Consider the following 15,423-nt stretch of genomic DNA (forward strand, 5'->3'; position numbering starts at 1 on the left):
TATTTAGGTAGCCTGTTTGGTGTTGGGATTTGTGGGTGATTGTTCCTGTCTCTGTGTTTGTACCAGATAGGGCTGTTTTGGGTTGTCATAGTTCTTGTTTTGTTAGTTTGTTCATGTGTAGTCTTTATTAAAGAACCATGACTAGAAAACACGCTGCGTATTGGTCCGCCTCTCCATCAACACAAGAAAACCGTTACAGTTGTTGTATTTTATTAGGATCCCCATTAGCTGTTGCAAAAGCAGCAGCTACTCTTCCTGGGGTCGTCACACAAACACACACACAGATACACATACCCACACTGATGAATCACTATGACTCCATCAACTTGTATCATCCATCCACTTCCAAGTTAAATGAGTGATACCCTTTGAGGTGCAAAAAAAAAGGACATGAACTTCCCCACACAGTAAATAGTTCACAGCCTCTGCCCATTCCACCCTCTGTAACACAAACGACAAGCAGCATCTATATAGAGACATTTCTCTGCCACGGCATGAAAAGTTGCACGTGCAGTGTGGAATCAGAAAGCTCTTTGTTAACGTAGCAGTGGATATGATCACACACAACTTCAAATGCAGCTCATGCAAGTCAACAAACACATATTCAGATGGTCATCTCAGATGTTATCATAGATTGATTACCTAGCAAGCCAGCCAGCCAAGGTAAAATATCACAAATAGAGCTAGATAAAGCCAGAAGAATAATATGCTTGTTAAACATAAGTATAGCCATCAGTCTTGCATGTTTTCATGGTCATCACTCAATCACTGTTGAGTTTGTCAAGGTCCAGACTTTAGCGTTAGCTATCCTGCTACTGCAGAGCTTGTTGGTATGGGGTTGCGCAGTTACACACAACTCGCACTTGACGTTTGCTTGTAAACAAAATAATTCTCTATACTACCGTTTATTTCCCCTTCAGTTCTAACCATGATGGACAACATCATCCAGGAGACCATTCAGTACACCAGACAGAGGAAGATCTTCAAGATGCCTGTTCTCTACCACCAGTCAGTCCACTTCAGACTGGCTGAGCTGGAGACAGAGATCGAGCTGCTGCGTTCCCTCCTCCATCGCTCCACAGGTGGGTCTACTCAAGATAAGATCATGTCTGCATCCCAAATGTCACTCCATTCCCTAAGTGGTACATCACTTTTGACCAGGGCCCAAAGAGCAATGGTCAATGTAGTGCACTACATAGGGAATATGGTGCTATTTGGGACTAACACCTGTACTGATTTCTATGGGGAAATGTTGTTTGCCGCTTGGCCTTGTGGATACATTAAAGACATCAAACATAAACACTGGAAATAAGACAGATAGCAACCAGATATGTGTTAGGGAAGCTACTCTGAAAATACAGTTTACCGTGCTATCAATTACTTCACACTGGAAGAAGTAAAGCTAAACTAAAACTACCCTTAAGAAAAATATAGTTTACTTAAGGTATTTAGAATTAGTAGTTCACGACATACTTTGTGATAAATAATCATATATTTATATATATGATTATATATTATATATATTATATATATTATATATATATATATATTTATATATATCGACTACAAATTGCAAGAACAGGTGACTTTGGAGTCAGATGTTAACAGAATGTTTCAAGTGGGAATTGGGAAGGTCTGATGCCAGAAAAAGAAAGGACATTTTTGCCTACTGTTCCCATATTTTCTATTATTTTGGCAGAAACAGTAGTGTAATTCCAGTAGTTAGCTGCAATGCTGCATGGCAAAAAAAAGTAACTAACACTAAAAACAATACGAAGATTAGAATTTAGAACTAGCTACTGCAAAATGTAGTTAAGTTACTAGTTGAACTACATGTAGTTCACTACTCTCCAACACTGCCAGATAAATACAGTCAGTTAAGTGCAGCCTATGTATGATTCATAATAATAAGCTGTAAACTTTCAAATCTAGGCCAGTAACACAACACATCATCTAATAATGGTCATTGTCAGGAGACTGGACACATCTGGCTGTTGGCCGGGTTCCATGGCCTTTGAGGGGTTTTAACTAATGCTCAACCACTTTACCAGACAGTAGCTTCAATGCACTAGTGCAGCTGTTAATTGCTTCATTATATAGGGACTAGAGGCATCTGTTTGGCACAAATAGACACTGTCCACGTCCCAATTCTCCCATTCCCTCATCTGAACTGATCTGACATTAAAGATCAATGACAATAATATCAGTAAGTAATATCAGTTTAGGACTTGAGTGAAACACGTCCTAAATCTTGGCATCAACCTCTTCCCTGTGTCCCATTTCCAGCTCTGTACATCAAGTGCAACGATGTGACTAAGCTGGCGTCCATGGCTAAGCTGAAGGCAGGCCGTCTATCCAGGGAGGTGGGGGACAGCTGCCTGCAGTACTGGGGAGGGATGGGCTTCACCAGCAATGTCCTGGTCAGCAGGTTTTACAGGTGAGTGGAGAAGAAGAAACTCCTAAAAGGAGGCTCAGGACAGCAGCTTAGTTCCTTTCAATTATGTTTATTGCAGATGTGTTTTGGAGCAAGCTCCTTCGTTGAAGCACTGAATAAACTCTGCGACACATTGTGAAGGTTACAAGTTCTGCTTATAAACTTGTCATAAACATTACTAAATATTTAGTTTGCTAACTATTCATGAACTCTATATAATGTATATTTTATCATTCATTCATATATTTATTCATGTATAAAATATACTTAACAAAAATGTAAACGCAACATGCAACAATTTCAAAGATTTTACTGAGTTACAGAAATCAGTCAATTGAAATAAATTCATTAGGCCCTAATCTATGGATTTCATATGACTGGGAATACAGATGTGCATCTGCTGGTCACAGATACCTTTTTAAAAAAGGTAGGGGCGTTGATCAGAAAACCAGTCAGTATCTGGTGTGACCACCGTTTTCCTCATGCAGCACGACATCTCCTTCACATAGAGTTGATCAGGCTGTTGATTGTGGAATGTTGTCCCACTCCTCTTAAATGGCTGTGCGAAGTTGCTGGGTATTGGTGGGAACTGGAACGCACTATTGTACACGTCGTTCCAGAGCATCCCAAACATGCTTAATGAGTGACATGTCTGGTGAGTATACAGGCAATGGAAGAAGTGGGACATTTTCAGCTTCCTGTAATTGTGTACAGATCCTTGCGACATGGGGACGTGCATTAGCATGCTGAAACATGAGGTGATGGGGGCAGATGAATGGCATGACAACGGGCCTCAGGATCTCATCACAGTATCTCTGTGCATTCAAATTGCCATTGATGAAATGCAATTGTGTTCGTTGTCCGTAGCTTAGGCCTTCCCATGCCATAACCACACAGCCACCATGGGGCATTCTGTTTCCAACGTTGACATCAGCAAACCGCTCATCCACACAACACCATACACATGGTCTGCATTTGTGAGGCCTGTTGAACGTACTGCCAAATTCTCTAAAACGACATTGAAGGCGGCTTATGGTAGAGAAATGAACATTAAATGATATGGCAACAACTCTGGTGGACATTCCTGCAGTCAGCATGCCAATTGCATGCTCCCTCAAAACTTGAGACATCTGTGGCATCGTGTTGTGACAAAACTGCACATTTTAGTGGCCTTTTATTGTTCCCAGCACAAGGTGCAACTGTTTAATGATCATGCTGTTTAATCAGCTTCTTGATATGGCACACCTTTCAGGTGGACAGATTATCTTTGCAAAGGAGAAATGCTCACTAACAGGGATGTAAACAAATTTGTGCACAAAATTTGAAAGAAATAAGCTTTTTGTGCGTATGGAACATTTCTGGGATCTTTTATTTCAGCTCATGAAACACCGGACCAACACTTTACATGTTGCGTTTATAGTTTTGTTCAGTGTATCATAAGGAGATGTGCAAATAAAGTATTAGCAAACTCAAAAGGAGTTTATTTAACCCACTGGTATATATGTTGTCCTTTCACTGATCAGATGATGCCATTCTTACAGTAGTAGTACACTAATCAACCACGGTTGATACTACCGTAGTCTAATTACAGTGACACCCAGTGGCGTGGCAAATGAAGACATTAGATGGCCTGCATCCCAAATGGCTCCCTATTAGTCCACTACTTTGGCCAGAGCCTGATGGGCCCTGGTTAAAAGTAGTGGACTATATAGGGAATAGGGTGCTATTTGAGACATATTATGATCTGGCATCTGGGGGTCAAAGGGCAGGTCTTAATGCCACTATGGGTCAGTTAAAAGGTCTCTGTTTCATCACATCCACAGAACCTTGCTATATACAAATACTATGTATATGCAGATGGATAGTTTAAGGAGGATATTCATGTACGGTAAGTTCATAGCCAGTTGAGCTTCCATTTGAGTCAATACAGTTATGCAACGGTGCTGTTTTTTCACTGCAAAGAGTTGACTTTCAATACTAGTTAATTCCACAAACATTCTGGATATTCAGATTGGTAATTTTGTTCAAGAAATTAAACCTAATTCAAGCATCTAATCAGAAACGAGTCCCTATTGTCGCACAAAATTCATGTGGCTTTCATGGTTTTTAAGAATGCGGCCGAGGTAATAGCTGTCATTGAATGAGCTCAGTGTTCATTTGTCGATTTTGCGCTTTTCTTTTTTGTCTCGTTTAAATACTTAAGAGACGCCAGGTTACTGTCCATTGGAGGAGGCGCTGATGAGGTCATGCTGTCGATCATCTGCAAGTACATGGACACCCTACCCAAGAAGTGATGTCACAGTGCCAGTATGGCTTTCCCTTGTGCTGCACCTCAATCCAGAACATTGTTCCCATTCCTATGCTTCTCTATAATGACTAGATAGGTGGAAGTGATACCGCTTAGTTTATGCCATATTGCTTACACCTATCCAATCCATGAAGGGAGTTCCAGAAGGAACAGAACCATTTTCTGGAATTTAATGAACACATCAGAATTGCAGTTTAAGATTTTAATTTGTTAATCAATTTAACCGCTGTGTTGCACTTACCTTGTGAAAATGCATGTACTGTACTACAGGGCCAGTCAGGAATGTTTTTCAAATAGTGCCTCCATGTTTCCATTCTGGGGAAACATGCCTAAGATTTCGTTCCATTAATTTCTTTATGACAATTGAAAACTGCGGTCCTACAGAATTTGTTTGTGTATTGTGGAGAGGATTTGTAATCAATGTCTAAGATCAAGTTTTTGTAGATAGTCTTAGGAATACAATGAATAGTATGTACTGTGGTGTAAAATAAATGAAGCGCTATATACCTCAATCTTTTGTGACTTCTTGAAAAACAATTGTTGAGAAAAGAATCAAACTCTCTGGAGCGTCAAATCCAAAACATCCATGTTTATTTACATATAAAACATTTTACATCAGTTAACGGGAGAACAGTGTGCAGTGGAGATGAACAGTCTCTGTAGATGGGACAGGAAATGTTTGAAGTGAGCGCACACCCTAATTTATTCCTCAAAACAAAAACAAGATGTTTGTTTATAGTGGAACTCAATTGTTGGACACTATTGATCAAATGTTAAATCAGTCTCACATTGGATCAAGCAACCTCTGGCAGCGAACCCAATTCCAATCTTTTTCACTAATCAGCTCTGAAAAATGTGATTGGGGAAAAAGATCAGAATTGGGCTGCCTGTGTAACACATGTTACTGCTTAGCCTTGCCAGATTTGTTGATGCAATAGATCACTCATCCTGTACATCAACTTATATGCATCATCGTTAAGGGACTCTGTACGAAAGTGTCACATTACAAACGTATGGCAGTGTCTACTCATTCCATCAGGGTTGTCTAAAATTAACATTTTTTATTATTCCCTATTGCACATTGTCATTGATGATTTGGGGGGAGTCTTCTCAAACATTAAGCACATTCTTACAGTCTCATTGTCATCATCCTGGTCTTCTGATGCAGAGGTGCACGCATGGTACAGACTGGGAAAGGAAACACGAGGCAGGGAGGGAAAAGCCGGGGCCTCCTGTAACACCTCACCTCAGTTTGATAAACCAGTAAAGGATGGTGAAGACCAAGAAGCAGAAGAACAGCATGTAGCACAGGAGCTTGGTCTGGCTTCCCCTGGAAAGCTGCTTCACTCTCCCTATGGTGGCCCCCAGCAAACCTCCCGTTGAGTCAAAGTCTGAGTCCTGTTAGTAGGAAAAATAACAAAACAATACATCCAGTGACATGTTTTGCCATCCGGATTTGAATTGCTCTGAAATGTGTAATAAGGTAAATCCATTTGAATTCAATCACTTTGACAGCACCCTTTATGAATCGAACAAACCCTTCCATACATATTTGTCCATTGTAGGAGTGCTCAGAAAGTGACTTTGGACCTGAGTGCTAAAACATTCAAGCGCTAACAGTGCTAAAAGTTATATTTTGCATAACATGAAACAGCCATGTCTTCATCACTGGAAAATATAATTGGTTGAGAAACAGGGTTGTCAATTTTTTTTTACATTTCCTGAAAAAAAACATTAGGGTCAGGGCTGGTCAGGGAGGCCATGGTTCCGCTGGACATGGTAACGCAGGGGGATCATAGGGAGCGGATCAGTTTCTTCCTTATCGATTCACCTGCGTTTCCAGTGGTGTTGGGGATTCCCTGGCTGGCTATTCACAATCCCCTCATTTCCTGGAGACACGGGGCTCTTCAGGGGTGGTCAGAGGAGTGTTTAGGTAGGTGTATAGGAGTTTCCATCGGTGCCACGTCGGTGGAGAGTCCAGACCAGGTTTCCACTGTGCGCATTCCCTCAGAATATGCCAATTTGGCTATCGCTTTATGTAAAAAAAAAAGGCGACCAAATTACCACCCCATCGATGGGGGGATTGCGTGATGAACCTCCAGAAGAACGCTGCACTTCCCAGGAGTCACGTGTACCCATTGTCACAGGAGGAGACATTGGCTATGGAGACATATGTCACGGAATCTCTGAGGCAGGAGTACATTCGGCCCTCCATCTCACCCGTCTCCTCGAGTTTCTTTTTTGTGAAAAAAAAGGAGGGAGGACTGCTTCCATGCATTGAGGTCTCAATTGATCACAGTGGGGTTTAGTTATCCGCTCATCCCTACAGCGGTGGAATCATTCCATGGAACGCGTTTTTTCACAAAACTGGACCTCAGGAGCGTGTATAATCTGGTGCGTATTCGGAATGGAGACGAGTGGAAAACCACGTGTAGTACCACATCGGGCCACTATGAGTACCTCATCATGCTGTATGGGTTAAAGAATGCTCCAGCCGTCTTTCAAACCTTTGTAGATGAGATTCTCAGGGACCTGCACGGGCAGGGTGTGGTGGTGTACATTGATGACATCCTGATCTATTCCGCCACACGCGCTGCGCATGTCTCCCTGGTGCGCAAGGTACTTGGGCGACTGCTGGAGCATGACCTATACGTCAAGGCTGAGAAATGTGTGTTCTCCAAACGAGCCGTTTCCTTCCTGGGTTATCGCATTTCTACCTCGGGGGTGGTGATGGAGTGTGACCGCGTTAACGCCGTGCGTAATTGGCCGACTCCGACCACGGTAAAGGAGGTGCAGCGGTTTTTAGGGTTTGCCAATTACTACCGGAGGTTTATCCTGGGTTTTGGCCAAGTGGCAGCTCCTATTACCTCACTGCTGAAGGGGGAGCCGGTGCGTTTACGGTGGTCGGCCGAGGCGAGCGGAGCTTTCAACCGGTTGAAGGCGCTGTTTACTGACGCGCCCGTGTTGGCGCATCCGGACCCCTCGTTAGCGTTCATAGTGGAGGTGGATGCGTCCGAGGCTGGGGTTGGAGCCATGCCATGCTGCCAAGCTCCGCCGCTGCGATTTATTTTCGAAGAAGCTGGGTCCGGCGGAGCGGAACTATGATGTGGGGGACCGGGAGTTGTTAGCTATGGTAAAAGCCCTGAAGGTGCGGAGACACTGGCTTGAGGGGGCTAAGCACCCTTTCCTCATCTGGAGTGACCTGAATCCTCGTCAAGCTAGGTGGGCCATGTTCTTTACCAGATTCCGATTCACAATCTCTTATAGACCAGGTTCCCTCAACACTAAGGCGAAGCACTGCCCCGTCTCTATGACACTGAGGACCGGTCCATCGATCCTACTCCCATCCTTCCAGCTTCTAGGCTGGTGGCACCGGTGGTATGGGAGGTGGACGCGGACATCGAGCGGGCGTTGCGGTTGGAACCTGTGCCTTCACAGTGTCCTACCGGTCTCAGGTACGTCCCGCTTGGTGTCCGTGATCAATTGATTCGGTGGGCTCACACACTACCCTCTTCAGGTCATCCGGGGCTTGCGAGGACAGTGCGGGTCTTAGGGGGAAATACTGGTGGCCCACCTTAGCCAAGGACATGAGGCTCTATGTCTCCTCCTGTTCAGTGTGCGCCCAGAGTAAGGCTCCTAGGCACCTGCCTAGAGGGAAACTACAGCCCCTCCCGGTTCCACAACGGCCCTGGTCTCATCTGTCGGTGGACTTTATTACTGATCTTTCCCCGTCTCAGGGGAACACTACCATTCTGGTCATTGTGGATCGGTTCTCTAAGTCCTGCCGTCTCCTCCCATTGCCTGGTCTCCCTACGGCCCTACAGACTGCGGAGGCTCTATTTACCCACGTCTTCCGGCGCTATGGGGTGCCGGAGGACATCGTATCTGATCGAGGTCCCCTGTTCACGTCCCGAGTTTGGTGGGAGTTTATGGAACGTCTGGGGGTCTCGGTCAGCCTGACCTCTGGTTATCACCCCGAGAGTAATGGGCAGGTGGAGAGAGTGAACTAGGAAGTGGGTAGGTTTCTGCAGTCATATTTCCAGGACCGGCCAGGAGAATGGGCGAGGTACGTCCCATGGGTGGAGTTGGCCCAGAACTCACTCCGTCACTCCGTCACTCCTCCACGAACATGTCGCCATTCCAATGCGTGCTGGGCTACCAGCCGGTTCTTGCTCCGTGGCATCAGAGTCAGACCGAAGCTCTTGCGGTGGAGGAGTGGGTGCAGTGCTCTAGGGAGACCTGGAGGGCAGTCCAGGACACTCTCAAAGCAGGCCAGTGGACGGCAGAAGAAGAGTGCTGACTGCCACCGCAGTGAGGCCCCTGTGTTCGCACCAAGGAACAGGGTCTGGCTCTCGACCCGAAACCTGCCCCTCTGCCTGCCCTGCCGGAAGCTGGGGCCACAGTGTGTGGGGCCCTTTAAAGTCCTGAGGAGGATAAACGAGGTGTGTTATTGATTACAACTCCCCTCTTACTATCGCATTAACCCCTCGTTTCATGTGTCTCTCCTCAGGCCGGTGGTAGCTGGTCCCCTACAAGAAGGTGAGGTGCCGGAGGTCCCTCCACCCCCTCTGGACATCGAGAGGTCCCCGGCTTACACGGTACGAGCTATTCTGGACTTGAGACGCCGGTTGAGGGGCCTGCAGTACCTCGTGGACTGGGAGGGGTACGGTCTGAAGGATAGGTGCTGGGTACCGGTGGGGGATATTTTGGATCCATCGCAACTAAGGGAGTTCCATCGCCTCCATCCGGATCTCCCTGCGCCTCGACCTCCGGGTCGCCCTCGAGGCCGCGTCGGGGAGGGGGTACTGTCACGAATCCTGCCGAAGATGGTGCCTCTTCCTGTTCGGGCGGCGCTCGGCGGTCGTCGTCGCCGGCCTACTAGCTGCCACCGATCCCCTTTTCTGTTTCCGTTAGTTTTGTCTGATTAGTTTCACCTGTTTCTTGTTTGGGTTTTGTTTTGGGCTATTTAAACCCGGTAGGCCAGCCGGCTTTTGTGCGGGCTTGTTTTTCTGTTCATGGTGTGTGGATTATTGTGGATTCCGTTTTTCCGGACAGTTTCGTCCTGGTTGTTGGACTGGGTATTTATGCGCCCTTATGTGTGGCGTGACCGTTACTCTGTTCTTGGAATAAAGATCCACGTTTTGAACTACCCTGCTCTCTGCGCCTGACTCCTCCACCCACTACTCCTAGAAGCCTTTACAGTAATTCTGATTTTTCAGGGGGTGCTGCATCACCTTCAGCACCCCTTCTTCCCGCGGCTATTCCATACTTCTAGGGTGCTTTCTCACCAGCTTCTCAGGTTTACTGTTCATTTGAGCGATATGAAATGGAAGGGAGTTCCATGCAATAATGGCTCTATATATAACTGTACTCTTTCTTGACTTTGTTCTGGATTTGGGGACTGTGAAAAGACCCGTGGAGGCATGTCTGGTGGGGTAAGTTTGTTGGTCAGAGCTGTGTGTAAGTTAACAATGCAAACCATTTGCAATTTACAACACATTAATGTTTCTTATAAAAAGAAGAAGTGATGCAGTCAGTCTCTCCTCAACTCTTAGCCAAGAGTGACAGGCATGCATAGTATTTATATTAGCCTTCTGATTACAACGAAGAGCAAGACGTGCCGCTCTGTTCCCCGCAGCACTCTACCACACGACAATAATCAAGATAAGACAAGACTAGTTCATCTGACTATTAGAGACCAGGGAGATATAGTTCATCCGACTATCATAGACCAGTGAGATATAGTTCATCTGACTATCAGAGACCAGGGAGATATAGGAACAGGGTCTGGCTCTCGACCCGAAACCTGCCCCTCTGCCTGCCCTGCCGGAAGCTGGGGCCACAGTGTGTGGGGCCCTTTAAAGTCCTGAGGAGGATAAACGAGGTGTGTTATTGATTACAACTCCCCTCTTACTATCGCATTAACCCCTCGTTTCATGTGTCTCTCCTCAGGCCGGTGGTAGCTGGTCCCCTACAAGAAGGTGAGGTGCCGGAGGTCCCTCCACCCCCTCTGGACATCGAGAGGTCCCCGGCTTACACGGTACGAGCTATTCTGGACTTGAGACGCCGGTTGAGGGGCCTGCAGTACCTCGTGGACTGGGAGGGGTACGGTCTGAAGGATAGGTGCTGGGTACCGGTGGGGGATATTTTGGATCCATCGCAACTAAGGGAGTTCCATCGCCTCCATCCGGATCTCCCTGCGCCTCGACCTCCGGGTCGCCCTCGAGGCCGCGCGTCGGGGGAGGGGGGGTACTGTCACGAATCCTGCCGAAGATGGTGCCTCTTCCTGTTCGGGCGGCGCTCGGCGGTCGTCGTCGCCGGCCTACTAGCTGCCACCGATCCCCTTTTCTGTTTCCGTTAGTTTTGTCTGATTAGTTTCACCTGTTTCTTGTTTGGGTTTTGTTTTGGGCTATTTAAACCCGGTAGGCCAGCCGGCTTTTGTGCGGGCTTGTTTTTCTGTTCATGGTGTGTGGATTATTGTGGATTCCGTTTTTCCGGACAGTTTCGTCCTGGTTGTTGGACTGGGTATTTATGCGCCCTTATGTGTGGCGTGACCGTTACTCTGTTCTTGGAATAAAGATCCACGTTTTGAACTACCCTGCTCTCTGCGCCTGACTCCTCCACCCACTACTCCTAGAAGCCTTTACAGTAATTCTGATTTTTCAGGGGTGCTGCATCACCTTCAGCACCCCTTCTTCCCGCGGCTATTCCATACTTCTAGGGTGCTTTCTCACCAGCTTCTCAGGTTTACTGTTCATTTGAGCGATATGAAATGGAAGGGAGTTCCATGCAATAATGGCTCTATATATAACTGTACTCTTTCTTGACTTTGTTCTGGATTTGGGGACTGTGAAAAGACCCGTGGAGGCATGTCTGGTGGGGTAAGTTTGTTGGTCAGAGCTGTGTGTAAGTTAACAATGCAAACCATTTGCAATTTACAACACATTAATGTTTCTTATAAAAAGAAGAAGTGATGCAGTCAGTCTCTCCTCAACTCTTAGCCAAGAGTGACTGGCATGCATAGTATTTATATTAGCCTTCTGATTACAACGAAGAGCAAGACGTGCCGCTCTGTTCCCCGCAGCACTCTACCACACGACAATAATCAAGATAAGACAAGACTAGTTCATCTGACTATTAGAGACCAGGGAGATATAGTTCATCCGACTATCATAGACCAGTGAGATATAGTTCATCTGACTATCAGAGACCAGGGAGATATAGTTCATCTGACTATTAGAGACCAGTGAGATATGGTTTGTCTGGCCATTAGAGACCAGGGAGATATGGTTTGTCTCACCATTAGAGACCAGGGAGATATGGTTTGTCTGGCCATTAGAGACCAGTGCGATATAGTTTGTCTGGCCATTAGAGACATGGTTTGTCTGGCCATTAAAGACCAGGGAGATATGGTTTGTCTGGCCATTAGAGACCAGGGATATATGGTTTGTCTGACTATTATTATTTATTTATTTAGCCTTTATTTAACAAGGCAAGTCAGTTAAGAACAAATTCTTATTTTCAATGACGGCCTAGGAACAGTGGGTTAACTGCCTTGTTCAGGGGCAGAATGACAGATTTTTACCTTGTCAGCTTGGGGATTCGATCTTGCAACCTTTCGGTTAGTAATCCAATGCTATAACCACTAGGCTACCTGAATGATGTAATTCAGGTGTAGGCAACTCTGTTCCTGGAGTGCCGCAGGTACTGCAGGATTTTATCCCAACTAGGCACCACACCTGACCAACTGAGCTAATTGATCAGTTCAGTGACTGCCTGAATTCAACACACCTGGTCTTCCAGGTCAGTTAAATCAGAATGTATGAAGTGTCTGCGGCCCTCCAGGACCAGGGTTGATGTAGTTGCCTACATAGCAACACAAAGAATAAGAAAAGAAAGCAATGCATTGGAGATGTGTCAAAGTATTACAGATCATTCTTCTTTTTCATTTTTAGATGGTCATAAGATTCATACGGAGCATAATCTTTTCTGCACAAAATAAATATGTACATTTACTTTCTCAAAATACAGTGTTTGTATCCAAAATGGCACCACATTCCTGATTTAGTGCACTGCTATTTACCAGTGTTGTCACGCCTTGGTCTTAGTATTTTGTGTTTTCTTTAATTATTTGTTCAGGCCAGGGTGTGACATGGGTTTATTGTGTTGTGGTATTGGGGTTTTTGTAGGCATTGGGATTGTGGCTGATTAGGGGTGTGTCTAGCATAGGCTTGGCTGCCTGAGGCGGTTCTCAATCAGAGTCAGGTGATTCTCGTTGTCTCTGATTGGGAACCATATTTAGGTAGCCTGGGTTTCACTGTGTATTTTGTGGGTGATTGTTCCTGTCTCTGTGTAGTGTTTACCAGATAGGCTGTAATTAGGTTTTTACGTTTCGTTTGTTGTTTTTGTATTTATTTAGTTATTTCATGTATCGCTATTTTTTCATTAAAGAACATGAGTAACCACCACGCTGCATTTTGGTCCGACTCTCCTTCAACAGACGAACGCCGTTACAAGTGTCCTATGGGTCCTGGTCAAAAGTTGTGCACTATACACGGAATAGGGTTCCATTTGGAATGTCCATCCTATTTCTTTTTCCCAAGGGCAGCTGTAAGGGGTGTAATGCTGCCACCAGGAGGCGCCTAAAGTTCTGTTACTCCAAGTTCTCCTCAAACGTTGGTTTACTGCTCTGTGTCATCTTTGAGCTTCCAGCACTTTCAATTGTATTATTAAATGAATAGATGATTATTTGGTATACTACATGCAATCGCTTTTATGAAAAAATAATTTTCTTACTAGCACTGACTGCTGATAAGTATTTTGAGGATAAATGTACTTGCTAACCATTGTGAGATGTTGTTGTCCCACCTAGCTATCTTAAGATGAACGCACTAATAAGAGCATCTGCTAAATTACTAAAATGTAAAAGTGTAAAATGTTTGATTTCTATAGACTTCCAACCAATATTATGGTGACTGAATATTGCCTTAGAACAACAGGCTTATGCAGCATATGAGGTAAAGGGTCTGATAACTCATGAAATGGACTGATTAGCACATGGGATCCATGGTTCTCTATATAAAAGTAATTTAAATAAAACGGTGAATTACCAGTAAATTGCCTAACCCATTGTTCTGCCACTAATACAGTGGCCTGACTAGAAACTCATCGCACAGCGCGAGTTCGAACTCAGAGGGTTTTTTTGTAATAGAAAATAAATCACTAAGTCTATTACAGAAGGAACATTTTCACGGCATTTGCTGGTGATTTTATCTCATGACAAAGTGACAAAAAACAGGGATACATTTTTTTATGTGATTAAACTTAGGAACGTTCTTTTCTGAAATGCGTAATTTTGTTGTTGTTGACAAAAGCGAGGAGTGGAAACTTCAAAGTAACAATTTACATACAACTATGGGAACATTTTCATTCCCTCTAAATCCTTCTTAATGTTTCCTCCATTTCTGGTCCATGGGTGTTCAATTTGATTGGAAGAATTGTGTCACTGTTCGCCTCCTTCCCAACGCTAGCATTCCGTCACCTCATCTAAGGACAGGGAGAGAGATAGGTATATTTGGGACCCGATTCAGGAAACTGGGTATATATGGCAAGTCACGACTTTAAAAAAATATATTTTTTATCAAAAAGTTATTAAAGAGTTATTTGGCAGAAATGCCTTCTAGAACATGTGAACTTCCATGTGCGTTAATAACAAACTTGTATGCCATCTGTAAATACGAATAAAATGGTTAAATTACGAGCCGAATCCAGGTGGTGAGTCACATTTATGACATCCTCTCTGATACCACATCCTCGGTAATGGATGATTTACCCTGAAGTCCTAATAGAGTACCAGCCAGACATATTGCACGTTTACTATTTATATCCAAGCTGAATGGGCTGGCAGTTACCTTTTGATGACTCCCATAAATATGTATAGCCTCCACAGAGCTACAGCTTTTCTTTAATGGGATGATTGAATAAGGGGGAAAAGCACAGGGCAGGTACAATGGTGGGGGTGAAAGATAGGCTACAAGGTTGTTTTATGAAACTCCACATGAGAAGATTTATTAAACTTTTGTCATGTCTTAGATGGTACAGAGCAACACTGAAAACAAGAAAAAATATGCATGTGTACTGATTCTGCTGCCAAAACTAATATTTACACATTAAATAAAAATGCATGAGCGTGAACAGAACACGTTGTTACTTTTCTATTGAGTTGGTTTCTCAACAGAAACTGGCAAGTTAGGGTTCATGTCAAAACATCAAAATAGATTGGAAATGTCATGTTATTGTATATTGGGTGGGAATGTACCTGCAGTTGTGTCAGTATTCTGTATCACAGATTACATTGTTGTGTTGATTTTCCGATACTGTATATACAGACTTTGGTAAAGAGGTTAATGTAAATATAGTTTGTTGACTTCCTTCTAAGGCCAGCAAAGTAATGAATGTGCTGCCATAACTCTCTCCATCTATTAAGTGGGGCAGCAGGTACACTAGTTGTTAAGAGCATTGGGACAGTAACGAAAGGTCGCTGGTTCGAATCCCTGAGCCGAGCTGGTGAAAAATCAGAGCAAGGCACTTAACCCTAATTGTGCCTGTAAGTTGCTTTGGATAAGAGCGTATGTAAAATGTAATGGTTACTACCCTCCTCTAGTCCGGCTGTTCTGAAGGG

The 15,423-nt window shown here is 44.5% G+C and overlaps 1 protein-coding gene across 1 annotated transcript in view; it reads left to right on the plus strand.

The window, feature by feature from the left end:
- Positions 1-5,248, plus strand: part of LOC112265802 (probable acyl-CoA dehydrogenase 6) — a 39,556-nt gene extending 34,308 nt beyond the window's left edge. Inside the window, exons 7-9 of the mRNA XM_042295224.1 lie at positions 921-1,082; positions 2,287-2,437; positions 4,638-5,248. Of these exons, the coding sequence (XP_042151158.1) occupies positions 921-1,082; positions 2,287-2,437; positions 4,638-4,728 (404 nt within the window). The 3' untranslated portion in view covers positions 4,729-5,248. The remainder of the gene's footprint in view (positions 1-920; positions 1,083-2,286; positions 2,438-4,637) is intronic.
- Positions 5,249-15,423: the final 10,175 nt, after the last annotated feature.

Source organism: Oncorhynchus tshawytscha, linkage group LG13 (assembly GCF_018296145.1).
Source record: "Oncorhynchus tshawytscha isolate Ot180627B linkage group LG13, Otsh_v2.0, whole genome shotgun sequence".
NCBI classification, from domain to species: Eukaryota; Metazoa; Chordata; class Actinopteri; order Salmoniformes; family Salmonidae; genus Oncorhynchus; species Oncorhynchus tshawytscha.